The following is a 27,767-nucleotide window of genomic DNA, read 5'->3' as shown; positions in this document are numbered from 1 at the left end:
TCTAAACGGTTCTCTTCAGCATCCTGTTCACATTTAGACTTCATTAGACCAAGACGGCCCCTAACACACAACAAGTTAATGATACATCGACATTTTATGTTGAGGTTTACCCTCCACTGTTAGGTTTTGCCTGAGTAAATTATTTGACATGAAGAAATTACCATCACATGATTCTACTGAAATGTTCTACATTCATTGTACAATATTAGTGTAACATCCCATTTTTACATTTTCTGTAAATTTCACCCAAAAGCTGAATATTCCTACCTTTCTCTGAGTGGTGTATATGAGCAGAGGTGGGGATTTGGACCAATACATCCTGTAGTAGTAGCTCCATGTAGTATATGTACAGTATAAACATTCATTTAACTTCAGGAACTTTCCCTGCTTGCAGATATACAGCTTCATGGTATAAACTCACTGGCCACTTTATCAGGTCCACCTTGCTAGTACCAGGTTGAACCCCCTTTTCCCTCCAGAACTGGCTTAGTTCTTGATGTCATAGATTCAAAAAAGAGTTGGAAACATTCCTCAGAGATTTTGCTCCACATAGTGCACATGACATCAGAGATAATAAGTTAGGTCGCTGCTGAACAATGAATGAGGTTCAGGTTTAGATGCATTACTAACTGTTCCAGACTCGGACATCAGTGTGTACCTGGTGTTTGGTGGAAGTTCCTACACCTGTCGTAAATCTAAAAACTAGATCATCAAATGTTCATGCAGCCATTTCACAAACGGTGGATTAAAGCCTGCGAGTCTACAAACTGTCGCCTGCAGCTTCACCATCACACTGATCATTGATGTTAAACATTTATTGATCTGATCATTTTATTCTAAGATAAATGATGGGTCCATCTGTGTGGAGGCATTTCCGATATTTTCTGGGCATTATAAAAGATAGACATCTAAATATACAGGATATATTAATAGATGTTGCAGTAAAAATATGAAAGCATTAAAAAATATGAGAAAGTAATTTTATTAATTTTATGAACTTTTATTTATTTTTACAATTATACAAAAATATGTAGCCTAATATAAAAATAAAGATAAAATAATAAAAGATAATAAACAATAAAAAATAAAGATAAATTTGGGATATTTACCAGGGCTGTCAAAATTTAAATTATTAATGAAGAAATATTAGCACTATAATTTTTTAATACATAAACAACAAAGTTGGTGCGCATATTAAAAATCTGAACCTGACATTACCTGATTTTATTAAGCTGATTTTAGACACGTAGGTGCCTTGTCATAGCGGTGAACGACCAAAAACCACTTTGTCCTCATTTATGAAGATTTTAAATGTTTTCCAGCCTCACATGTAGAGGATGTCCCGTTTGATACGTCACACAGTTAATCACCATGTCATCGCGTGGGGGTCACAAACGCCAACATGTTATCTTGTGGGTCGTGGCTCAGAAAGTATGAGAACCGCTGGTCTAGAGAATCAGACTGAAAATGAAACCTGTAAAGCTGACCCCGGCTGATCTCGCCCTGGCTTTCTGTCATTAATGCCTGTTGATGAAGAGGTCTGTGCATATTAGGCCAGGGATATTTCCTATTTCTTTCTCTACAGTTTTGAATTGAAATGCAATTAAATGCATTTTTCCAGACATTACTAGAGCTTGAGTTTACAATATTAATGTTTGTGTCTATTATTCAATTCAGTCATCCACTAAAATACATTACATACATTGCATAGATGATACATACATTTAAAAAATTGCTTTTTTTTAATGCAATATTTTTGTTATCACATTATTAAAATGTGATTAATTGAGGTTATTAAATTGCAAACCCTCTAATTAGTTTAGTAAAAAAATTTAATCAAGTCCCACCCCTACTCAGAACCTTGTTAAATGCAATCTGATATTCTCCTTCTGCCCCCTGGTGGACACCTTTTGCACTACAATAATTTTTACATATGATCACAAGCATTAAATATAAAATAATTATTTTTGTTCATATTATTTTATTTTACATTTTGTTAAAGAGCCAAATAAAGACTTCAGATTCCAAAAATGTGAATTTTCTCCACATTTTCTATTGGCTTCCTGTTCTTAGCTGACAGGAGGCACTCGCTGTGGTCTTCTGCTGCTGTAGCTCATCTGCTTCAAGGTTGGACGTGTTGTGTGTTCAGAGATGCTGTTCTGCAGACTTTGGTTGGAACCAGTGGTTGTCTGACTACCTGTTGTCTTTCTATCATCTCCAACCTGTCTGAGCATTATCCTCTGACCTCTGACATCAACAAGACATTCTGGTAGAGATATTTCTAGAGATGGTTGTGGGTGAAAATCTCAGTAGATCAGCAGTTTCTGAAATATCAACAACAATGCCACATTCAAATTCACTTAAATCTCATTTTTCTCTTTTTTTTTTCCTTATTCTGATGCTCACTTTGATCTTCAGTTGTATTGACCATGTCTACATGACTAAATGAGTTGCTGCCTTGTGATTGGCTGATTAGATATTTGTGTTACCACTCAGCTGATCGGGGGAGCTGATGAAGTGGCCAGCGAGCATATAACAAGCATGTATTCAAACATATTCAACTTTTTTTTTTAAAGAAAAACTTGTGAAATAAATGGACAATATTAAATACAAAAAGTCAAACTGCTGTTCCTACAAGTCTCAGCACATAACAAGAATACAAACAACAATCTTCCTGTTCGGAAACATGTTAACCAGCAATCACTGATTTTAGAGCTCAGAGATCATCTGACAAAGTCCCTTTTTAAAAAAAAAATTGGCAAGAGATGCAAGAGCACATTAAACAAATAGAAATGAGCCTAGAATATGATGCAAAGAATACTATATGCAGTTAGACAGAAACTATGTTAATTTTACGTTTGCAGCTTACAGGCTGCAGCTCTGTCGGGCAGGAAGGTGAGCGAGGAAAGGATGAGAAGCAGAATTTATCCACCGTTTGTCCATCCTCTCACCACATGTCAGGCTGGTTTATATTAACAAGAAACAATGAAGATACACAGGAAAATTAGTGATGTTGGCAGCACTGAAGATGGTGGCGGGGAGCGTAAGTGTAAAGGTGACAGGGAAAAGACAACATCAGGTCTAACTTCATACTTTATTTAAGAAGTTACCAAAATAAATTAAAAGTCAGTACAGCGCCCGCCCTACCAATGAGAGGAGAGCATCAGAAGAGCTGAATGACCCCAGAGAGGTGATTTACTTTTAATAAGTGATCGCTGGTTGTGTGCTGAGGATAATGCTTCTGATCTGGATGATATCATGGGACTGCCTGTCTGCAGCAGACATGATTAGATTCATCATTTTATCTTAAAGATTTAAGAGTTTCTAACAGTGAAAGTTGAATGCAGGCCTGCTGCTATGATGTCTGCACCAAAGGGAGTAAGAAGGTCTGTTAAACTTGCACAGTGCATAAGTAAAAATCACCTTAATCTCTTTTTGATCTACTGTTGTTCTTACTAGAGTCAGTTAAGAAGTCATGAAAGAGATCACCACAGCTTTAGTGGTGACATGACGGAGCTCTCAGCAGTCACCGAAACCATCACCGTGGTGGAAGAATCAGAACGGGGAGCAGATGAAGGTAAGACGTTCGCTGTGCTGCGATTTTCACCTGGAAAAAACATGAAAGTGTTTTAGTTGTTCTCAGGAAGCTGTCCTGTCTTACAGAGGGTTGTATGCAGAAGATGTATAAGTGTGACGTGTGCAACTACACCAGCTCCACGTATGTTGGGGTGAGGAACCACAGGCGGATTCATAACTCTGATAAGCCGTATCGGTAAGTTGTTAAAATAAAAAAAAAACTATAGAGGTGCAAGGTTTTCACCTAAATGAAGGCAGGAAAACATCTAAAACCTGCAGGGTAGCGGCCCTCAAGGGCCAGAGGTGAACAGGCATGTTGTAGAGTTTCGGCCTTCTTTTCTCTACAGTATCACTTCCACTCATGATTTACAGGCTTTAGTTTATGCACATCTTTCTAAAGGTCCTACCTGCATCTAAATTAGTTAGAGGTCTGGAGTTTGGGTTGATCTAGATTCTAGATCTAGATTGTTCTCATTCACCAACCGTTCTTACGACCTAATGTGTTCTCAGATCCTACTTTAGAACTTTCTGCAAAGATTGGGGCATTTGTGAAAATCTTCGTAGATTTCTTTTGAAGTAGGAAGAAAATACTGAAACATTTTAGAGCCGTCATGTTTGAACAAAGTTAGCGTTTGTGTTTCCTGTTTCGTTCATTAAAATACATTCAGAAAACTACAGACATGTTTTCTTTTTAAATATTTTTAACATAAATTTAGGCAATTTACAAAACATTTAGTTATTTTAAAATAAATATCAAGATATTGTAATTTGTGTCCTAACACGGGAAAATTGGAAGTATTTTTCATACATTCAAGAAAGAGTCACAGCCTTCAGCTGCAGAAGGTACCCCTTCCCTCTTTAGCCACGGCACCAAGAGGATGTCATCCTGACGTGTTCATGGGACCAGGTTGCAGGCTGACGTCCAAGTTTGTTCGTAATTTATTACCCGTTTCTACATAAAGCTGCTTTAATGCGATAGAATCTCACCGTGTGATTATTTATAACCTAGTTGTCCATTTAGAAATGATGACAGATAAGGTTTTAGTGCACATTTTTATTATTATTGGCTTATTTTCATTCGTTTCTTTTGGCATTCTGATTATTTTTCCTGCGTCTGCACTCGGACCGCCAGTCTCGACCTTTATGGACATTTTCAGGTGTTTAGCTGCAAAGTAGAAACAGCCGGCATGTCCTTTCACCTACAGAGAGACTGCCTTTAACCAGTATCAGAGGAAAGATACAGTTTTGTGGTCCACAAACACATTGGTGAAACTGATGGAGGCTTTTTGTAAAAAAAAATACTTTCTAAGAAAGAATTAAAGAAAATGAATAAGATGATTTTGGTGAATGAGGCTCCTTGTGCTGTTGCGTGACCCAGTTTCAGCCATGTGGCTCTAGAATACTTCTGTATACAGAGGAGTAAACCTAATCCAAATAATCATTCCTCCACTACCGTGCTCCACTCCTGGGAAGATTGAAATCAGTCTTTAGTGCTTTTAATTGTTGTTCCCTTAGAGCGATGGGGTCTGTAATGTTTGGAGGAGGTCTCAGTCTTATATCCTAGATTGATGGACAACAATTAGCTTCTCTGAGATCATTGCTGATGTCTCTTCTCCCTGGTATTTTGTTAATGCGTGTCTAAGTACTGGTGACCAGTAAAATGTCAGAATGTGATGTCAGATGCTCTCACCTTCTAATGATCGGTTAATCAGCTGCATGTGATTAGCAGCACCTGGCAGCTTTGCTCAGTTTTTGTTAAATAGATAATAATGTGGTTTTTGAGTGATAAGCAGCAGAGTCTTGGGGTCCGTTAAAGCTGGGGAGCATGCAGTTTGCGCTATAACAAATCCTATATTCGTGCATCTTAAACACGGAGGGGTTGTAGTGCTAGCATGGTTCAGTTAAGATGTGGCATGTAGTTCAGTGTTTTTCCACCTCAATGCCTTTGCTTTAATTTTCTGTAACGATGAATTAAAATTCAGCAAGGGAAACTCTCCCAGGTCCTGATGGCGTGATTTCTGGATACTTCACGCCACTTAGAGCCCACTTCAGTGTGATTATGTTTGGCTGAGACTGGCTGATTCTCAAATTGCTAATCCTGGATTTTTTCTTTTTCTGATGAAAATAACAGGTGATTAAAATGAAGAATTGGTCAAAATTTCCAGAACTTTGTAAATATATGGATATGGAGCCACGTACTGGAGACTAAGACCGAGTTTAACTCACTCAAACACGGATGTTTATTCTCAGAATCTGGTTGAATGTCTAGAAAATCACAACACAACTAAGAACTAAAAAGCACATTACAATCTTGCAGTAAAAATTATTTAATTTGTTTTTAAATCTCTTAATTTCCATGCCCCTTCTTATTTGTCCTGTTGCAGCCATATGTGCCGTCTCGCTCCCTTAAGTCAGCGGATCAGACTCTGTTAGTAGTTCCAAGGCATCAAAGGAAATTTAAAGGTGGTCATGCTTTCTCTGTTTTGGGTCCAAAGCTACGAAATAAGCTTGCCAGCATATCACACAGGCTCCCTCAATTACTGTTTTTACATCTCATTTAAAACACACACCTTTATTCTTTGGCTTTTAACCCCGAGTGAGGCTGGGACGGTCACTGTTTGGTTACTGGAGTTTCTCTTTTGCTGGTTTTAATTGTTTTATGTTTTCTTTCTGCTTCAAGAGTGTCGTTGTGTCTGTTTCCTTTTTTTTCCAATTAGTTTTTAATGTTGGTCTAGGGCAGGGGTGCCCAAGTCCAGTCCTCAAGATCTACTATCCTGCACCTTTTAGATGCAACCCTTCTCCAACACACCTGAATCAAATGACTGGCTCGTTACCAGGCCTGTGCAGAGCTGAATGACATTTGATTTAGGCGTGTTGGAGGAGGGTTGCATCTAAAAGTTGCAGGATGGTAGATCTCGAGGACCGGACTTGGGCACCCCTGGTGTAGAACTACCCAACACACTGTTGACAGGAGCCGTTTCATTTGAATCAGGTGTGTTGGAGCAGGGAGACATCTAAAGCCTGCAGGATTATCCAGAGCTGGACACCCCTGCTTTATTGTAATTTTTTTTTTTATTGTTAACAGAGCTTTTATGAGCTTAATGGAATCCATTCTAATAAAAGTAAGTAAGGACACAAGCTGGTTCATACCAGATTGAAGTGGAAAGAATGAGGGGACTGCCATTTCTGGCTTGTGTCTCATGTTGTCTAATGTGCTCAGTGTATATCTCATTAGTAGTTTTCAAGTACTATTTCAGACACAGTGGAGCAATAAAGTTTTATGTATTTTTTCCGTTCATGACCCATTTAGGTTGAACGCGAGCTGCAGTTGCAGTTTTAGAAAGGTCCTTTAGATGGCAGTAAAGGCCTGGAAATCCTCACATCAGCACTGTGGAGACACTCCATTAACACTTGAATTTGTGTGAACTAAAATCACATATTCACATAAGCGGATGTTGTTAGCCCGTGGCACCGAGGCAGTGGCAGAGTCAGGAGCTGGCGGCTTATCCAGGTACTGAATGTATGTTTCTGCATGAAAAACATGCAGAATTCTTGAAATAAATGTTATAATAATGGTTGTACTTCTGTTTGTAAGTTCTAATGAAGGCTTGACAAGAGACCAAAAACTGAGTCGGTTTCAGTTTTAGTCAAACAGTCGATGTGTACAGCTTCTTAAATTTCAGGATTTGACTGTCCCTTGATACCAAAGTGCATATAATTGCTTTTGGACTGTTTATGAAAACATTTTGTAATGAATCAGTAAATAAAATGTCAAAGATCTTTTATTTTCTCTCCTTTCACTTACAAACTCAATTATCTGTTTACATGCATTAATATATTACACAAATTTACCTTTTCAAAGACGTATTGTCGGAGAAGACATTTCCATCTGAGTCTGGTCTGTGAGTTTTAGAACCACAATATATTTTTGTTTGCCTTGCCCCCGAGCTGCAGGGCAGACTCTCAGAATTAAGTGCACTGCTGAAGGATGATGACAGGGCTGGAGTTGGCGCTCCTCTGCACCCAGTCTAGATGTAAACACCTTCAGATAAAAGCTGAAAGTCAGCCCTTCACTATTAGTCTCAGAAAAATGTGTCAGTGTCAGAATGCATCCAGACTGCAGTGCATTCTCCATTTCAGCATTTAGAGGAAGTAAAGCCGTGTCAGATGTGGAGCCTCCCCCATCTTTGTTGTACCAAAAATATGCAGCAGTGATGATTACGGCATGGTTGACGTTGTGGCCATCAGCCGTGTACCAGCACTCTCCTACATCACATCTGTGCAGCTGTTTTAATAGCAGCCATAATGAAATAAGTTGGATGATCTGATAATTATACTCGGTTATCATCTGAAATCTGGATTGCATAACAGGACATGGTGTTCATATATCTGCCATTAACATTGTGTGTCTGGCAGAGTGCCATAATGCACATTATCAGTGTGGTACAGGAACTCTGTTAATGTTTATATCTCTTCACCATTAAATAAAAAATGAAAGTGTTTTATTTAAGTGGATCTGTGTACTTTGTTTATGTGATAAATCTAGTTTTTTATGTGTGTGAGATGCACTTTCAGAGGGTGGTGATGCCTAACAAGAGAGATAGTGGTCATTTTATCTTTTTACATGGAAAGATGGTCTTATTGATTTATAATAATTAGAATATCAGACATCAGTGATGCTCAGATCATGATTTAATGTCTAAGTTAACAGAGGGGCCTTTTTAACAGCAGAAATTTCTGCCTACCTAATATCTGTTGTTTTCTCCCCACTAAGCAAACCATCAGTGGCTTAATCAGCTGGGCTGTTGTTGATCTGATCTCCAGTTGAATTATTATGAAGTATTTGAAGAGTATTCTCTACATAGAGCCAGTTTGCTTATCAATGCATTAAGAATAATCTTGAAAACCCTGATATGCCCGTCATTCACAGGAGCACCAGACTGTTTCTTCTGGAGCAGAAACTTGTTGCTTCCTTTTTGTGTCTAACTTCATTCCAGTTTTTGCATAAAAGCATGGAGTGTCTTTTCCCTGACGTTCGATTTAGGACTCTGCATCTGCATGTTGGTATCATTTTAGTATATGTGTCTAATAAAGCCGCACTACTGAACTTAGGCTGATTTCCTTACTTTGGGACCCCCTAACGACACACATTTCTCCCTTCATTCATGTACATTTTAGATATTTAGATGATGACGTGGAGATGAGGTTTCTAAGGTGAAGGAGCGTTTTGGATCATGACCGCCCCTCCTGCTTTTTAAAGCAACACTACACAGGTTTTTCCATCTTAAAACTTTGGGCTTCTGACTCGTTCTGATGGCACCAACATTCATTGCTTACATTCCTGGAGCCATCGTTGCCCTGCATCATCCTGAGGCTGAAAAACCACACTTTACAACAGTTTTTGTTTCCATGTGACATGATCATTGCATCACATGCTAGCAACTGGATATCAACACCCTGGCTATTATGAATCACCAAGGCTGATTCAGCAAAGAAACCCATGAGGACATTATCAGAGGAAAAGAGGCAGAAGAGAAAGTAACAGAGCTGGATTTAAAACAGGAGTCAACATCAGACTTACTTTTACTGGCTGGAGAGACCTCATAGAAGAGATAGAATGAAGATGGACGCTGGATTAGCCGTTGTTAGGGGGCACAGACATGTGAAAATCTGACATAGCTCATTAGAGTTGTTTTAAGACAGTCATCTGCACTAACACTACCAGCGGCTGTGACACATTATCTGTGCACACTGCTGCGTCCATTGATCCAGCACAGAACCAACCATACACGGACCATCCCACAGATGGTCTGCAGTGGTGTAAGATATCTGTATGGTGGCATGTTCCTGTGTGCAGTAGAAGATGCAGAGAAAGTCATGTTTTAGATCAGTCACGGAGGAAATTTAGGGACTCAGTAGCATACAAAAACAATACAGAAAATCAACATAAATATTCAAACTTAGCTTTTTGATTTGCTGATTTATTTAATATGACATTTTATAACATGCAAATAATACAAGTAACGATGTACATGAGCTTTTACATATACTGCTTATTTACACGGCTTGATGGTTGGAATAGAATTTTTTTAATTAACACGTACAAATGTACAAACGTTTTCTTTATCATATTAAAGCAACTTACTGCATAATGCATATAATCATACTGGCGTTGGTTAAAGGTAACGATTATTAAAAGCCTCTGATAGTTTGAGTCTTCTTTGGCATTCAGTGGTTGTGCTACGGTCTGCCAGACTCTTTGTTATTCTAGTAGCCGAGTTTCCCTTTTTGCATATAACAGGCTTTAATTTCTCATAATTATAATCCTAATTTAATTCCTCATCCTCCGTTATTATCTATTGCTTGCTTAAAGTGAAGTCAGAAGCAACTTTTTTCTGTCAGTATCAGTTAACCGCTTGACAGTATTTTGAAGATGGCTGGGAGCGTGCACGTAGTAGGATTACTTTCACCTGGCTTGACTGAATTCTACCTTTGTGAAAACAGCTCCCTGGAGTGTTGTATTGTTTGTGTGCTGTTTGCCCTGCAGCTGCTACCAGAAATAATGACCCTTGTGAAGGAAACAATGGCTTTGTTGACTTTGAATTCATACAGTTAACATTAAAAAATCTAGTCAAATGGGCTGGCACAGTGGGTGGAAGTTAAAGAAACAACACACTCGCATGCCACGATCTCCCTGTATGGCGCACATTGGCATGTTCAGTGCATTTTAACATAACTACTCTGCTTTTTACACACTCCTACCTTCATTAATTTTCAAAGTTAGTCACAGAAAAATCTTTTCAAGTTTGCATGAGTTGGCTTCAGCCTGGGCCAAATTATTTTCCAGCAATTACACCAAAAGCAAATAGCTGATGAACACGAGTATCCATGTTGTCCACATGAGAACGTTGGAATATTAACATCGGCCTGTGGTAATACACAATGCAAAAGCCCCCATAGGGGACAGGATGATCCAGACGGGACGGGAAGTGCTATCTTTTGTCTAAACGGGCTGGATGTGAATCATTTGTCTATTAAAACAGTGTTTTTCATAACTGGAAAATCTTTTGCTTCTTACTTTTTTTAATTGTGCACAAATTGCTGTGGGTTAAGTGTGGCCGCTGTCCTCAGACCATGGACAACACATCGTTTGCCTCTAAGCAACAACAAAAGCCGGTTTCATCTTCCAGCTGGAACATCCACACAGTAGAAAACACTGGGATTTATTCTTTTTCTTAAAGTGGCTATTTCCTCTCTGTTTTTCCTGGAAATCCTTTATTTCCCTTTAGGCTACAAATGTAAAGAAGAGCACATTGACCTCAGAATGCAGCTTGTTAAACCGGCTTTTCTGCCTCTGTGTTCTCACTCCTTCTCTTTTCTTTTTTTTGCCTCCGTCAGGTGCTGCAGCTGTGACTTTGCCACCACTAACATGAACAGTTTGAAGAGCCACATGAGGAGACACCCTCAGGAGCACCAGGCTGTGCAGCTGCTGGAGCAGTACAGGTGAGAAAGGGCAAACACGCATCCACTGCAGAATGAAACGATAACAAGGACCATCCGAGGGGAGAACCTTAAGCCGGATGTTTATCAGTTTGTATGAAAACCTGAGGCCACATTGTCTCATCAGGCATCCAGATACATTATTGAGTAAAGGTGCGTTAGTTCTAATGGTAAGAAAAGATTACTTGCACCAAAAATAATTTAGATGCACAACCCAAATTGGTGAAATATTAACCATAAATTGAATGTTATAAAATCTTTAAAAATCTTATGAAACCAAAAAAAGCTCATATAAAGTGTCAGAACATGTCACAGTAAAGCAATTTTAACTATTAAAATATTTTTTTTAAAGTCCAGCCCAAGGAATCTACAAACCAAGCGGCCGCTTGGGGCCCCCAAGTGCACTTAAAATGTCAAGGTAGCTCGATTTAAAGAAAAATAAATACATAAGTATATCATTAAATAAATTGAATCAGGGATCTTCAGCTCCGGTCCTGGAGGCCCGATGTCCTGCAGACTTGTGGTGTTTCCGAGCTGTTACACCTGACTCAAACTAATGGCTCGCTAGCTCCATTTCATTTGACTCAGGTGTTACCTGCAGGATAGTGGGCCTTGAGGACCAGAGTTGGGGATCACTGACTTAAATAAAAATAGTAATACAAACAAAAAGTCCATTTTATGCCATTATATCATGGTTTGGCATGTGACCATGTATTAAATAATTTGTGAGCCATGAATTGTTCTAAAATCTCTGAGGTTACTAACGCAAACAGTCAAAGACAAATGCATATGTACAATAACTTCTTATTTGTGCAGTAACTGTTTATTTTTGTTGTTTGTTTTACATGTAGCTATTTTAATCACTGCACCACTGCACCAGTATTTTATTTATTATTTAATCTCTTGTTTTTAATTCTGTGTTTTTATTATTTAATCTGTGTTTTCTGTGTTTTTATTGCTGCCCAGCATCGTCGTTTCTTGCTGCATCTCTGATATAATTTGTATGAATGACAAAACAAGTGATCGGAGTCTGACAAGGTCTCCAAGTTAGCAACACTGCGAGTTACTGGCCTTTTCTATACGTACACAGTTGCATGTGTGGTCAAAAATTAGATGCACCGCTGCAGTTTAACGTGCACGTGGTATTTGGAGTCCTGCTCATTATGCTAACAACCTTTAGACTTCAGACGTGGGCCTCTGATTACAAGGTTACTGGCTGGTGGATGAAAAAACTTAATTGTAGTCAATACAGTCCTCATGTGAAATATCATCAAACACTGATTGCTGATTTCCTCTTCACCTGGCACTCGTCTCAAGTACCTGCAAAGCTTGAATGCATATATGTTCATACATAAAAATGGTGCAGAAAAAGTGTTATAACAGACCACTTGAGTTATATAGTGCAGTAGTTTCATACTGAGGAGGAGTTGAAGGAGACAGATTGCTTTGAAATATGAGAACACTGAGGTATTCTCCACCGGTCCCATCTCAAGTGACCAGCTCAGACCAGAGTAGATGCTGATCAATCGATCAAATTGGCTCTTAAATCTGCAGTTTGGTCTTTCTTTTTTTTTTTCTTTTTTTTAAACAAACTTTCAGAAACAGTAGAATTTCATAAACAGATGCAGATCACAATATTTTTAATATTCATACATAAAGTAGAAATATTTCTATTTTAATCTTCAGACTTTGCAGCACCAGTAAAACTCCCCAGACAGCAGCTCTACTCTAGTTAATATTATCATGTAAACAAGGAACACGGCTAATTAGCCTGTTATATGACAGCATTTGCATGTTACTAATGTTGTTTCTCGATCATTGTTTCTCAAAAATTTTTGATATTTCAGCACACACACATACACACCCACACTGTTTACATCAATTCAGATGATGCTGTTGATGATTAAATGGCTAAAACAAGCTCAGTGAAACAGGAAGCTTGTAAACATACCTGAATTCAGTCGAAACAGTCTAAGTGTACCTCGGTGTAACTTGTGTCCCACCAGCGATTGTTTAACAAAACATTTAAATGACATCATTATTCTTTTTATGTGGGAGTTCTCATCCAAATTGGAGGAGTTTTAGTTCCCTACAAGTAAAGCTTCTTTTTCTGGAGCTCGGCCGAAATTGACTGTTGATTTAAATCTCTTCAGTGCACAGGTGTGAGCGACTCGTTCATATAATTTCTTCATCAACTGAGCAATTAAAATGGTTGGAGCTGATGCCAGTTGTTCCATTTGCATTTGGGAGCCGTTGCTGGCTGACAACAAGCAATCAGGGCTCTAAGTTTAAGTATTTCTAAGAGCTCTAAATTTAAATTTAGGGAGCAAAAACTAAATGTTATCAGGTTTGAGACTTAGCATCAACATCCAGAAGGGCTAAGTCGACAGTTAGATACATTCTGGGAATAAAGATTTCAGTGCTGAGCTCAGGAAATGGTCCAGATCTGATCCTCCAGACCAGGATTAGGGGCTCATGGAGGTAACTTCAGGTTCAGCTCGGGATTTTCTGTTTATGGAAACCGGGATCGTATAGTATCGTCTTTCCGAGAGAAAATGTGGTAAACGGCTGCCAGTCATGCTTCCTTTTACCCAAACTAATTAATATCATTTACCTTGTCTCAAACCATGACATAAATAACCAATTTTAAGCATTAAGGATCTACAGTTACAGTTTTGTCTCATTAGTCATAATTAGTGACATTAAACAGGAGGCACGATGAAGAAATATTTTGGATGTTATTAATGGAGAAACTGCACCAGATTTGATCATTGAAATGAGTCGGTCATCGTGCCCCTGCTGCCTCAGCAGCTGTGTCCAGAGACCCGGCTTTTCAGATTCCCCATCTGTCTGCTGTTAGCTTCACATCTCTTAAACATCTCCAGGGAATTTCTTCAAATTTGACACAGATGCTTAGTTTGTCTCAACAAGTGGATTTCTGTGGGCAGAGGTGAAGTTCACTCATGTCTCATCCAGCTGTCACATGCAGCTGTATACAGACGCTGCTTCAGTGTTTGAGGGTAGGAACTGTTTTAATACAAAGTTTTGCTCAACTCACTTTGAGTTGTTTACAGATCTGGATGCATGCTGTCGGCACTGTTTGAAAACCGTCTTTCAGTTGTCTGTCACGCATCTCTTATTAACCAAAAAATTTGGCCCACCTGTACAAAATATGATCGAAGTCACATGAACTAATTTCATAACCACTCAAATGTCAAAATGATTTAATCAAATCACAAAAGTAAATACACGAAAGATGACAAACACAGGTTAGAAAACCTGTGTTCTGTAAAGCAACACAGCAAGTTTCCAATATTAAAACTGTGTTTCTGACTCTTGATATTCATTATGTACATTCTTGGAGCCGTCGTCCTGCATCATCCATCCAAAATTTATCCAGATAATTAAAAATCAAACGTTAAAAGCCGAGTTTCATTTTACAGCATCGCGTCACGCATTAGCAACTTGATACCAACACACTTAGCAAAGAAATACAAGAAGGCATTATCAAAGGACGAGAGGAAAAGAAGGAGAGAAAGGGACAGAACAAGAGATCAGACACGAGTCAACATTAGACTGACTTTTACTGGCTGGAGAGAGCTCAGAGAAGAGACAGGTGAATGCTGAATTATTCTTCATTATGGGGCACCTAAGACAGAAAGTTTTCTAAAGTTCTGTAGTGAGACTTTAATGCAAGATAAGACACACCCCTGCACCATTTTCCAGACTGCCAGACCATGGTGATGAAGCGCCCGAACAGTGTTAGCTCTGAAGCTTCGATCTGCTTGTATCTGCATGTCTGAATCATGGCTCACACAGAAAAGAAAAGCCAGACAGAATAGAGGAAAAAAAAGCGAGAATGAACAAACACTGAGATGAAAAACCAGCTAAAATTAGCGAAGAAGGTTTCAGCAGTAATCAAGGGGGTAGGACAAGCCAGAGTACTTTTAATCTGACCCACCGTGTCTTTATTCTATAACAAGAGCTGCTGTAACAAGTGAATTTCTCCACTGTGAGATAATAAAGTCTAATCTAATCTAATCTAAACTAACATTACAGACATTATACTGGTTCTAAAAAATAGATATGCATCTACTTCAGACTTGACACAGGAGTTGTCTGTAGACATTTGAGTTTTCACAACAGCTCCAGCTACAATACAGTACACAACGTTCACCTCTAAAAAAGATATTTCCCTGGCTGAGTTCAAAAGTAGATTACGTTTGGTAAGTATTATTTGGAGCACATTCTTGGGTCACAAAGACACATTTTGTTGGCTCAGATTAGATGAACTACTACAGTGAATGTAAAGATGTGACAGTGAAACACAAAGGAAGACTGGTGATATGGCGTTAAGGTCCACTCACATTTAAAAGTGATCAAATATAATACACCATAGATCAATAGACATAAGCAAATATTTCTGCACATGATCACAAACTATTTCTGTATGATTTGTCTTTGATCTTGTTTGTGTTTGTGACTGTTTCTATTACAAATGAGAATACTGGAAAGTATTTGCGTAGTGCTTGACAGCATCAGCTATAATTGTTTAAATTTTGACAGATGACTTCAGCCATTTGGTGTAAATCCCCTCTCCTCGCTTTGTCTCTGTCTCTAAAGCTCGGTGGCCCATGTGGAGTGTTGAGTCAGGATGATTCCTCTCGATCGAAAGTGGGAGAGGGATTAGAAGAACCTCAGCACACATATTAAATTAACTTTGACATGATCCGCTTTCACTGTCTTGCTCATCTTCCCTCTCACGCTCCTCTTTTTTCCCCATCTTTTCTTTCAGGTGCTCCCTGTGTGGTTATGTGTGCAGTCATCCCCCGTCTCTGAAATCCCACATGTGGAAACATGCGGGAGACCAGAACTACAACTATGAGCAAGTTAACAAAGCCATTAATGAGGCCATCTCCCAAAGCAGCCGGTAAGACGTGAACTCAGATACACCGGTATCAGTTGTTCAGGGTTTTTGTCGGGTTTTCGTTCTGTGTTTGGAAACATAAAACACTTTTCAGGTTCAAGGAAAGACTTTTTCACTTAAATGCAACTAAAGCCCTTTTAACACCGCTCAAAAAACCTGGAACAGTATGCGGTGCATTCTGTCCCCCAGGACTCGGCGGAGGTTTTGGGTAATTATCTCCTCTGATTCTGATCAGCACTGATAATAACACAACATCCACAAACTGATTTTTAATCAGCTCAATCTATAAAAGTAAACACAGGTCATTTTTTCTATTACAGAATACAGAATATAAACAGGTTTTGAAGTATTTCTGCTTGTGCCGGATCTCTGGCGTGTCCAGTGTTTGCAGAAAAAAAACAAAAAACAAAAGAGACAGTTTAATAACTCGATGTGTGCACTAATGTGGACTAGTGTCACTTTGAGTTCATGTAGCAATGGTCTTTGAGGAATGCAGCATTGCTCTTAACTATCACTAATCAGAAGTTAAATGAGGCTTGGAAATGTTTGGATGGGAGATCCGCTCTAGACCTACACTAAACACCTGATAGGTAAGATACAGCAGAGATGTTGATGAGTAACTAAACGTTGGCTACAATATGTCAGTTTTGTTGGTGGGAAAGTGTCAGGAGTCTGGTTTTTATTGGTTGTTTATGCCACATATTTCCTGACACGCGCTCCCCCGGAGTTGTGAACGTACAACCATGCATTCAGAAATGACACGCTGTCATTTAAATAAGATAAATAACTGGCTGTTTAGTTTTCACATGCAGACGTTGAGCGTGGATAAAGAAATGTTTAGAGACGCAGCCTGATGCTGCTGAAGTAGAGCACTCTAGACCAGGGGCCACGTTTATCAAACTGTGTAGCAAAGCAGACCACCGGTGGCGTCCACAGGGAAAGCAGGAAATGCAGCACAGAAAAACTTTCAGATTTATAACAGCGTGCGCCCGCACATCCCACGCCTGTTTCCGTTCATAAATCAGAATCACCTCTAAAGTTGGTGTATGTGAGGGAAGGCCGTGCCACGCCCATGTGGTGGCCATTAAAGATCAGGTGAACGCCCATAATAAATAATCATATCATTTCCATGATGGTGAGGGAGGGAAAAAAAGGGAAGGAGCGTCTTTTTTTTTTTTTTTGGAATGCCAGACTGAGATCCTGATGGACCACACTGAAAAACGTAAAAAGGTTTTATTTGGTGGGGACGGCGTGGGCATTACCAGGGTCAGAAAGAAGGCAGATGCTGTCAACACCATGTCGGAAGGTAAGACACGCCAAAGGCATTGGATGGTGCGACTGGATCCCCGTCACCCATGAGGGAAACCGAAGTTTGAATTCCACATGGGTTAATCGCTTTAGAGAAAAGCGTCTGCTAAATGACAGAACTGATGACGGTAATTTAGTCATTCGTTTTTTATAAATAAATATGTACAGATACGTCTGAGATTGGTAGCAGTTTATTTAGTGTTAAATAATATTTCTTTCTAGTTGCTGGGTGCTCTAGCTGGGTGGGCGGAGCTCTAGCTGGGTGGGCGGAGCTCTAGCTGGGTGGGCGGTGCAGAGGGACACAATCACCGCTATTAACCAGGCAACCAAGGAGTTGCGGGAAATAAAGACTGCCTGGGCAGAAATTGGGACAACAACAAAAAAGCATTGTGTTAGAATAAATAATTAAAGGAAATCCTCCTCTTGTGTGTTTCATTAGCGTAGCATCACTTCTAGACCTCCAGCCTCCAGTCTGGTCCCGCTCTGCTGGAATGAAGGACCAGAGCTACTTTCCACACTTTCCACACTGGCTGCTACATGCTGGCAGCAGATTGGCACCTTTTTTATCTGGATGGGTTTTATAACATGGAAGTTTTGTTTCACAATGACAGAACATAATTTAGTAGTTGAGGTTCTTATTAATATCATCTCCTGTTTTCCTGAAAATCCTGTTTTTTTTTTCGAACGTGGCTCTTAGGAGAATTAATACAGAATGTGCTTTTTTATTCATTTCTGCAAACAGCTTTAATATCTAACATGTGGTGTGAAAGGTAATAGTGGATTTTGCACAAATGTCTCATATTTCACATCATTTCCTTGATTTTATTCTGGACTATCAGTGTCGCCGTTTTCCGTTTTTCCAGATTTTGTGTATACAGGAGGGTCAGAGTTGCCACGGAAGTATGGAAGTCTGGTGTTCATAAATCTCAAAAGGTGACTGTGATTGGCATACGCTGGTTTTTGTTCCTACGCCAGCTTGATCAGTGAGGCCCCAGGTCCTGCTAAAAAACTACAAACTGTTGAAGTTTAAATCTGGGCTGAATTATAATACGGAGCTTGTAGAAGAGTTAACACACAGTTTCTGGTTTGTAAAACATTTATTCTGTTTGTGAAAATGCAGAAAAAACTAAACATCTGTGTCAAATAAAGGTCATTTTATGGGATGTTTTGGCATCCAGAACACATTAGATCAGGTCCTGCTGAAAAACTGCAAGACTTGGGATGTCAATTATTCTACAGACGAGAAACACACGTTTCTGAAACTTTTGCTTGTTTTATGAAAATGCATAAAAGTGCCATGTGTTCTAGACCACATCGTGGGGTCAGGTTCAGAAACCTAAAGGCTCTGCAGCTGGCAGCAACAGCCAGAGGACAAAGTCTTTAGCTGTTTGCATGTCTGTTGGCAGTCACTTATTCTCAGTCCAGTCGGCCACACAGCAGGGCTGACTTCTTCAATCAAGTTTGTATTAATTTACAAGCAGGATTTTTTCCCAGTCGTGCTAATTAGATATGTTTGTCCATTACTCTATGTCACCTTATCTGTCCACGTTATCTCATGTTGTTCTGTTTTTGCATGAAATAATATGAAAAAAAGAAAATAAATTTTTGTCCAACACAGTGTTGCGTACAGAGTAATGCTATCCTATTATGATGTTGCTGTCCAGTGGCAGCTTAGTGGGGTAACCCCAGTTTGACTATTTCTCTCAGCATATTCTGGTGCCAAGGAAAACACAGCTCATCCATAAACATGCTGGATGTATTTCCTTTCTCCTGAAACACTGCAGACTTTAAAATTGGTCAATCCCCCCTCCTCCCATGCTTTCTCGCCATCACTTTTCTTCTTCTCTCTTGTTTTTGAGGCATTGCAGCATTTGGAAGCAGAGCTTCTATTTGCATGCAGATGCAGTCCCTGGCCAATAAAAAAAAAAGCTCCCATATGTTGCTATTAAAATTCAAGTTGTTAGTTTCCACCATGTAAAATGTAAAATGCTGCAAATTTTAGTTTTTAAAATCTTTGTTGTTGTCCCTTATTTTATGTTCCTTGTAGAGATGATAAATGCTGTTGAGTGGACCAGATTTTTTTGACTCTCTGGCTCTGTTAAGCTCTAAAACGAGACCAGACAGATTTCTGATTGTTGAACTGTGTGTTTACCTGCAACAGCATATTTATGGCATATTTTGTGAAAACGTAATAAATCCATTTAGGTTTTTGCTGTACTGACTCTCTTCTTCTAAAGTTCCAATGTTTTAGGATGGAGACTTTCAGATTAACAAAGCTGAGGCCAAAGTTGTAATCATGTAAATTTACTCACGATGAGGGAAATGCACATTTTGTCCGTTAAACTCTTCGTCACAAATTGACAACATGAGCTTAACATCTTAGCAAATTTATGACAAACCTAAACCAGAAATCGTGTACATGTCAAAATGCTCAGACCCTTAAATTCCACCTGTTGTCTGAGGATACACAAATGATGTTATTTTTGTGACTTTGGTGTAAAAAGGAACGGCACCTGTTAGAGGTTTTAGGGCTGGACGATATGAACCAAATTTTATGTCTCAATATTTTTCACCTGAATTATGATATACGATAAATATCGTTGTATAATTTTTTTGTGAAGTAACCGTAGACAGTTCTCATTTACAGCCGTTATGCTAAATGCATAACTTTTAATTTCAGTAACTGTTTTAATGCGTTTTAATGTGCTGCTGATCCTTAATAAAAGAAGCCGTAAATTAAATTAAATACTCTTAAAACAAAATGAATGAAAAATACTTTTTAATGACTATAAAAAATGCAGTTATGCAAAAAGAAAAGATAGTTTTAACTCACAACAAGCTATTTCAATATAAACTGTATTTCTTCATTCTATATCACGTGTGATATATGGGCCAGCCCTAGGAGGTATGTTCATCTTTTTATTTAAGTATAAACATAAAGTGCACATTCATAAATCATGTTTTCTGTTCTTATAGAAGAGACCAACAAAATTACAACATAACTTTCCTTTTTTTCTTCTTTTCCTATTTGTTCTCTTAGGAAAAATATGCAAAAAAACGGAAAAGTAAAATCAAAATAAACAACAAAGCTTCTAGTAATGAGTTTTTCAAAGTTGTCCATATATTTATCTTTAGGAGACTGGACTACTGTAATGCTGTCCTCACAGGTCTCCCTAAAAAGTCCATCAGACAGCTGCAGTCAGTCCAAACACTGCTGCTTGAATCCTCACTAAGACCAGGAAAGTAGAGCCTAGAACTCCAGTCCTCAGATCTTTACACTGGCTTCCTGTCTGTAAAGGAACTGACTTCAAATTCCTGCTGTTAGTTTACAAAGATCATTACAACCAGATCCCTCAGGTCATCAGGATCAGGTCTACTTTTTGTTCCCAGAGTCTGAACTAAACGTGGAGAAGCAGCGTTCAGCTTTTATGTTCCTCACATGTGGAACAAACTCCTAGAAAACTGCAGGTCTGCTGAAACTCTCAGCAGTTTTAAATCAGAGTTAAAAACTTTTCTATTTGCCTCCTTTTATCACAACGACTGTTAATTCATTACACTGGAACTTTATTTTGCTGTTTATTTTTTTTTAGCTTTTTTCCTTTCAGTTTGTATTTTATTTCTTTTATCTCTTTAAAAGTTAGTTTTTATTGTGTCCTGCTCTCTGCTTTGATGCTTTTAATGTTTATGTAAAGCACTTTGAATTGTCTGAAATGGGAAAATGAAATGTGCGATAAAAATGAATTTGCCTTACCTTTTATACGAAAGCCATTTGTCCCAGTCTTTCACTGAATCTTCTTCTTTCATGTTCAGCCTGTAAATCTGTCTTTCATTGTTCGAGTATCTTCTACGATACCATCTGTATGTTGGTGCTTCAGTCCCAAGCCAGTTCTTAGTTATGGTCTGTTTGCTGCCACAAGGAGAATTCGGAGCATTTTGATCTTTTATGCGTGGTTCCCACCAAGTTTCCCAGAATGACCGTATTTTCTCACAATTCCAGAGAATGTGTGTGTGGTCTGAATCCACGTGGTTGCATTCTCCAACATGGGGGTTGAGTTTTTTGTCTTGTTTTAATTTGAGGTGTTATGAAGTTTCTGATTTGTTTCTTCTGAACAAATTCTTGCCTCTTCTGTGATTGTGTTGTAGTTTGGTGACTTCCCACGTCATACACCATGTATTCTGGGATTTCTTCTCTCAGCTCATGTTCCCTCTGAGCCCTGACATACAGTTATATAAAAATGACACAACCTTGGGTACAACATTACTGTCAGCAAACATGAATGTCTTTATTATAGGATGTATTTTATCTTTATGTGCTTGTCATAATAGTCTTGTATACCTGAACAGGTCCTGCTTTGTTAGAGGTTCAGGTTTCCACATTTGGGAGTTGACGTAATCATCCAGTGTGCTTTAAGTGATTCCTGAATGTGCTTAAATAAAGATAAATAGTATTTGGGTTGGTTTTAGTCAGAAGTAAGACTTAGAGAAGTGTTGACACAGTGTTTTTGTAGACGTAAAAGCGAGTAATGAAATCAGCCCTCTGAGCGTTTGCAGCCTGACAGGCTCCTGGTTTATGTTTGGGACTTAGATAAAGATGAGTAATCTAGCATGAAGGTTTATAGCTGCACATAATGTAGGCAGCTGGGTAAAAGTGAGATTTATCCATCTCAGTCACAGAGCTCTACTCCATACCTTTTAACGTCGCCATGATTCTCTCTGGCTTTCTCCTCAGAGCTCCTCCGAAGTTGTCTGCTGTCCTGGAGTCAGCGGCCGAGTGTCCAGTGGCGGCCCCCCACTCAAAAGACCAATCGAAAGGGCCAGTGGAACCTCACCCAACGAGCACATCCGCGCCAAAAGCTGCTCTGTCTGTTGAAAGCACAGCGGGCCTGCCCACACCTCCCACAGACTATTCACAGTGGCCCAGTGAATCCCCGAGCCCCCAGGAGAAGGAAACCACAGAGCCCCAGTCACATTCCCAGAGCCATCCACGATCAGGCCCGTTATCTGTCCCGGGTCCGGGGATGGAGTACTGCGTGCTCCTGTTCTGCTGCTGCATCTGCGGCTTTGAGTCCACCAGCAAGGAGCGCCTGATGGAGCACATGAAGGAGCACGAGGGCGACATCATCAGTATCATCCTCAACAAGGAGCAGCAGCAACCAGGAGCCCACCCAAGCCTTCAGACAGCAGAGTGAGGACCCCCCATAATAACACACACAGCCATTTCATTATGTTTCTTTACCTCATGGAGGGGTTAACTGTTCGTCTAACAGTGTCTTCAGAGAGGCTGTCGCCCTCAGACAGAGATTCAGTCATTTTCCAAGTTAAAGGAATGTGAGGCTAATGTAAGCCGTTAATTTTCATTTCAGACATTTTTACGTCAAAAAGCTTCGACCCAAGTTCATTTTTCTCCAAATAGCTCATACCTCACAAAACCACACAATCCCGCGCAGACTGAGAAAACTTCCATTTTTACTTGTATAATCTTGAGCACAAGGCAGCTTTTTATTTGCTACTGTAGTATTTAATCTATTTAATTCACAGCTGAGGTCTCATGTAGTAAAAGGAGCTTCATGTGCAAACTCACCAATGCCTGAAGGCATGCATCACAGCATGAATGCCATTTAATATTTATCTGTTTATTTTTATGATGCGTGTCATTTTCCAGGTTGCTGGTTTAAAGAGAAGCATCTTCAGTAACTTGTAATTTTACCTGTTAGAAGCTTCGGTAGGAGAAAGAAATAGTCTGTAGGGAGGAGTGGATGTTGACCACAGCAGAGGAGGAGCTGGCCTTTGATTGGCGGTGTTGGTGAAAAGCATGTTGATAAAAAGGGAATTTGTCATTGGTGATCCTGCTATTTTCATTGAATGGTGCCAAGTTATTTCAAACGTATGATTGTGGTGCTAGGATCATTTTAAGAGTTGAAGGTTTTAATGTATTTTTATATCCTTGTCTGTTTTTATGTTGTAATGTTCTCATAAAGATCTTAAAGTTCAAACTTTCTGCTGGCTGTCCCAGCTGAACGTGTCTGAAATAAGAGGATATGGAAGTGGAAATAAAATGTGGAAGGTGATGTGTTTCTGAGGTCTTCTTGGCGGAGTCCTCCCGTGTCCTCTCTTTGACATGATGGAGTGGAACCTTGGATGTAATACGATTACCTGGTATGAAAAACGCTCCGCACAGGGGATTGATAACAAATGGAAACTTTGATCAACGAAGGCTACAGCTTGGTTTTGCTTGGTTGTTTCCCAGTCAGAAACAGAGAAAATGAACGGCAGCAAATGGAAGAAACTGAATCCTGATGTCTGTAAATGTAGAAAGACGTTGCTGTTAGTCCCTCGCACTCACAGTATAAACCCAAAGTGCCTCTGCTGTGCCCCGTCCTTATAAAGCCAGTAAATGGAGCAGAAAAGGGGGTTAGTTTTTCCTCTAGAGATGGGATGGGGGGCTTACATGCAGCACATTTTTATTCTGCTTGGTACTTGGGTTCAAAGCTCATTGTTTGACAACTGGAGGTGGAGACTGTGACAGATGCTCAGATCCAGCTACATATGCATGGATGCTTCTTGAGCTTTAAAATGATCACAAAGAAAAGAAGAAATTTCTTACAAATGTTCACATTATAAGAGTTTTTAACAAAGGAAGGGGTGGCTTTCTTTATTCTGCACCAGTGTTGTCCTAAACCCATTAAATCTCAGCAGATAACCCCAGGAAACAGAATTAGATGCTGGCTGAAGTCCTGTCATGTCCATTCATCAGTATTCCTCTTCTGTGTTTCATACACCGAGCAGACGGAGGAAATTAAGATCAAATGGAATATCCGTAACTCATCCCACCTTCCCCACAGCTTGATCTGTGTGTGCTGCACAGTGGATAAAACAAAATTAGATCTTTATTTAAAAGACTTTCTCTCTGGCCTCAGATTCTAATTATCATGGCAGGTCATTTATGTCTGGCTTTAATTTTCAAACCTATATGGAGAGATTACAGATAAGATCCATGTGTGAGGTTTTAACACGTATATAAAAAGTCTGAATTGTCCATCATATAATGGCTCTAATGGTTTTTAAACTAGCCGTAGGAGTTAAAGACCAGTCCAACCACACAAAACACACTTTAAATCCAAAATGAGTAAGCCTTAAAACATCATTTTTGGTTTGTTTGGGTTTAATTTTAGAGCTTCCTTTGCTGCCATTCATATGCGCTAATAACACTGCAATGAGTAGGACTTTTGTCTGAAAAACAGAAAAGTTTGAACAACGAAAAAGTAACAGTGCATGTGGTTCGCTCAGATGATTTAGAGCAGGCATGTCAAACTGGTCCAGCAAAGGGCCGTGTGGCTGCAGGTTTTTGTTCCAGCCAGCCAAGAGCACACAGTTTGACCAATCAGCTGTCTGAAGACTGAGATCAGTTGATTGAATCAGTCAAATCTGGTGTGCTGCTGCTTGGTTGGAACAAAAACCTGCAGCCACACGGCCCTTTGCTGGACCAGTTTGACATGCCTGATTTAGAGTAATACTCAGAGTTAAAACTTCTGCAGAATTGGCATCTTGTTAATTTGCTTTGGCCTCTGCCGAGTCGTTTGTACGACACGCTGACGTTAGCGTAGGGCTGTGGAGCGATGGGAGTGTCACCAAAAACAAACATAAGAAAACTGGTACAACAGGGGTGCCCGAGTTCGGTCCTCGAGATCTACCATCCTGCAACTTTTAGATGCAGCCCTTCTCCAACACGCTTGAATCAGATGTCGTCTGCATGTCATTCGGCTCTGCAGAGGCCTGGTAACGAGCCAGTCGTTTGATTCAGGTGTGTTGGAGAAGGGTTGTATCTAAAATATGCAGGATGGTAGATCTCGAGGACCGGACTTGGGCACCCCTGTGGTAGAGAATTTATGAAATATTAAAGAATTTAATTCAAGAATTAATATGAAAATATAAAGTGAAATAAATATAAAGTAAATGTGGAATTTTTTTAAATCAATTTTTAAATAAAAACTTTTTTTCGTCATTGTTTTTGATAAACTTCTTCGTTGCTTTGAGCATTTGTGATTTTGTTTTGCTTTTTTGTTTCTCGTGATTTTTACATTTATCTAAGCTTTTATTTTCAGTTTCCAGCTCCTGTTCTTGAACATATAATCTCATACATGTAGTCTTCTAGTCTTCTCCTACCCTCAGATTAGTTCACCTAGGAAGGTTTCCCTGCACATATGATGCTTTTTTTCTTCTTCTTGTAAGAACTTGGTAGTGATAACAGGAAACGATACATGTGCAGCCAGACTTTAGCAGCAGCTTGCAGTGTGCATGCAACGGCCTGCTGAAATATTCCTCCACTACTAGTGTCATATTTAGCATCTATGAGATTTTATTACATCCTGCTTCAAACATCCTAGTTTAAGTCTGGTGGTTACCTTCACTGACTTGCAACTGCACTTATATTTTTAGAGTAGGGAGACAGTAAAAAGTGATTTTAATAATTTTCTATGCCCACTCTACCATATTCAGAGCCATGGTGGGGCTGGAGCCTATCCCAGCTAAGATGGGGTGAGGGGCAGACTGCATCAGGGACTCACTCTCATTTACCATCAGCAGTCAACCTAAAATGCATGTTTTAGGACTGTGGAAGGAAGCCAGGCTACCTGCAGGGAACCCATGCTGGCATGAGAAGAACATCCAAACTCCAGAGAGAACAGCCCCAGCTGAAAATAGAGCTCTTGGTTCTCCACCACATCACCAGACACAGAAAGGAAAAGCAAAACCATCTGACACATAACCGACTGAAGTCTCTTCTTGGCAAAGTGACTGTAAAACCACTACAAATGGTGAAGGCAAAAACAAAACAGAAATTACAAAGGCGAAATAAAAAAAAATACAAAATCATGCTAAAATTAACTGAAAAAGGACATTTTAAATGACAAAAAATATGGAAACAATATTTTTATTTTATTTTAATTATTAATTAAAATACTAAATATATTAATACAAATATTTTATTTGTTTTATTTTATGCACCTCCTTCTAGTCCACATAACTCAGAAAAGCATTTTGGCTTTTATTTCTTTTCACACCCAACGTACCATTAAATTATTAAAAAATTAAAAAGAAATAGCAGGAATTAATTAAAACACTGAAAGCTCAGTTGGCAGGGCAGCCGTCTTCCATGTGGGAGACCCGAGTTTGAATCCCAGAGGAGACGAGTATTAACAGTTGGGTAAGACCCTTAATGTTACTGCCTACTCTCAGATGTAAGTCGCTTTGGAGAAAAGGGTCTGCTAAATGACTGTAATAAAATAATTGTTGTTTTTTATTTGGGGCATCCCCTGCTTTTCCATATAGAAACACAACAAGACTTTTATTCTTTTTCCCAACTTGCAAAATTCCCTTTCAGATATCTTACCCTGGTAATTATTAAATATTTGGTTTTAGAATTCTGCTCACCGCTTTAATCCGTTTTTTGTGCTCAGAAAGCTAAATTTAATCCAATTAGACCACCCCTCTCATAGGAAAATGAACTCCCCATCGTAATAGTTCTCAGTCCACCTGTCCATCTGCACTGTGTTCTTTACACCATCGTCAGCATTTTAGATTTAATTAAAAATGTATTTTACAAGTCAAATAGTTCAGGTCCTCTGGCTTCACACAGGTTGCTAGAACGTGTCTACTTAATGTCCCAAAACCAGCAAAACACACATCTGTCAGTATTTATCTGTCTCTTCTCGGCCAGAAGCTCACGGCCGTTGGTTATAGTCACGCCACAGTGCCACAGGAGCTGTGTTTTGAAACCGTTTCATGAAAGTTGAGATAATCAAAGTAGTTGTTCAACGTCAGACCAGTCTATAAAGTTTCATCCAAAACTCAATGACTGTGCAGGATTCCATCTCCACTGGGAATAGCTGATACTGATACGTGAGGATGTTGTAAACTTTAGATTCATCATGGCTCAGGCCCTTGCCGGGGGACCGAGCCTATGCATGTAGGTCAGGAGGGACTTTACAGACAGGGATCCCATTTGGTGTCACAAATTGCAGAAGTGTGTCAGGACAGGCCGACGTATGAAAGCATGTTTGGATCTTCTCTGTTCAAGACTGCCAGATTTCTTGCACCAAGCTTTAATATGTACAACCACAGGTCCTCTAATGGGTGCCGTGTTTATACAGTAGAAAACAGTCCAGTTTTGTGCCTTTTTGTTCAAAGTCTTCATTTGTGTGAAACTGGTATTTTCACCTCACTGCCAAAATTTCTGTCTTGAAATGGATCGATACTTGGATTCTAGCTCAAAACGAGCTTGTTGGTGATACTGGAGTAGTTAGTAAAAATGAACAGTGTTGGGTTATGAACAGACAACCACCTCGGTGGGTTGTCCCAGCTCTCAAATCCCCTCTTCTTCTTCTTCTTCTTCTTCTTCTTTTTTAATTATAAAACAGTTTTGGGGAACAAATCTAACACCAAACAGCCCTTTTGTGTC

At 39.3% G+C, this 27,767-nt stretch overlaps 1 protein-coding gene and 1 long non-coding RNA gene across 3 annotated transcripts in view; one reads left to right on the top strand and one right to left on the bottom strand.

The window, feature by feature from the left end:
• The window catches only part of znf507 (zinc finger protein 507), a 28,407-nt gene extending 5,028 nt beyond the window's left edge, over positions 1 to 23,379 (top strand). For both annotated transcript variants that reach the window (XM_041986494.1, XM_041986502.1), the window contains exons 3-7: positions 3,460 to 3,577; positions 3,664 to 3,772; positions 10,975 to 11,079; positions 15,872 to 16,006; positions 22,041 to 23,379. In XM_041986494.1, the coding sequence (XP_041842428.1) occupies positions 3,460 to 3,577; positions 3,664 to 3,772; positions 10,975 to 11,079; positions 15,872 to 16,006; positions 22,041 to 22,500 (927 nt within the window). In that variant the 3' untranslated portion in view covers positions 22,501 to 23,379. The remainder of the gene's footprint in view (positions 1 to 3,459; positions 3,578 to 3,663; positions 3,773 to 10,974; positions 11,080 to 15,871; positions 16,007 to 22,040) is intronic.
• On the bottom strand, positions 1,876 to 27,280 carry LOC121640681. Its single transcript, XR_006010555.1, has 5 exons — positions 27,209 to 27,280; positions 19,707 to 19,710; positions 18,562 to 18,567; positions 8,024 to 8,028; positions 1,876 to 1,886 (listed from the first exon to the last, which is right to left on the bottom strand). It is a non-coding gene; the product is annotated as an uncharacterized LOC121640681 (long non-coding RNA).
• Positions 27,281 to 27,767: the final 487 nt, after the last annotated feature.

This window comes from Melanotaenia boesemani, chromosome 1 (genome assembly GCF_017639745.1).
Source record: "Melanotaenia boesemani isolate fMelBoe1 chromosome 1, fMelBoe1.pri, whole genome shotgun sequence".
NCBI lineage: Eukaryota > Metazoa > Chordata > Actinopteri > Atheriniformes > Melanotaeniidae > Melanotaenia > Melanotaenia boesemani.
This window is presented reverse-complemented; position numbering and strand designations above follow the sequence as displayed.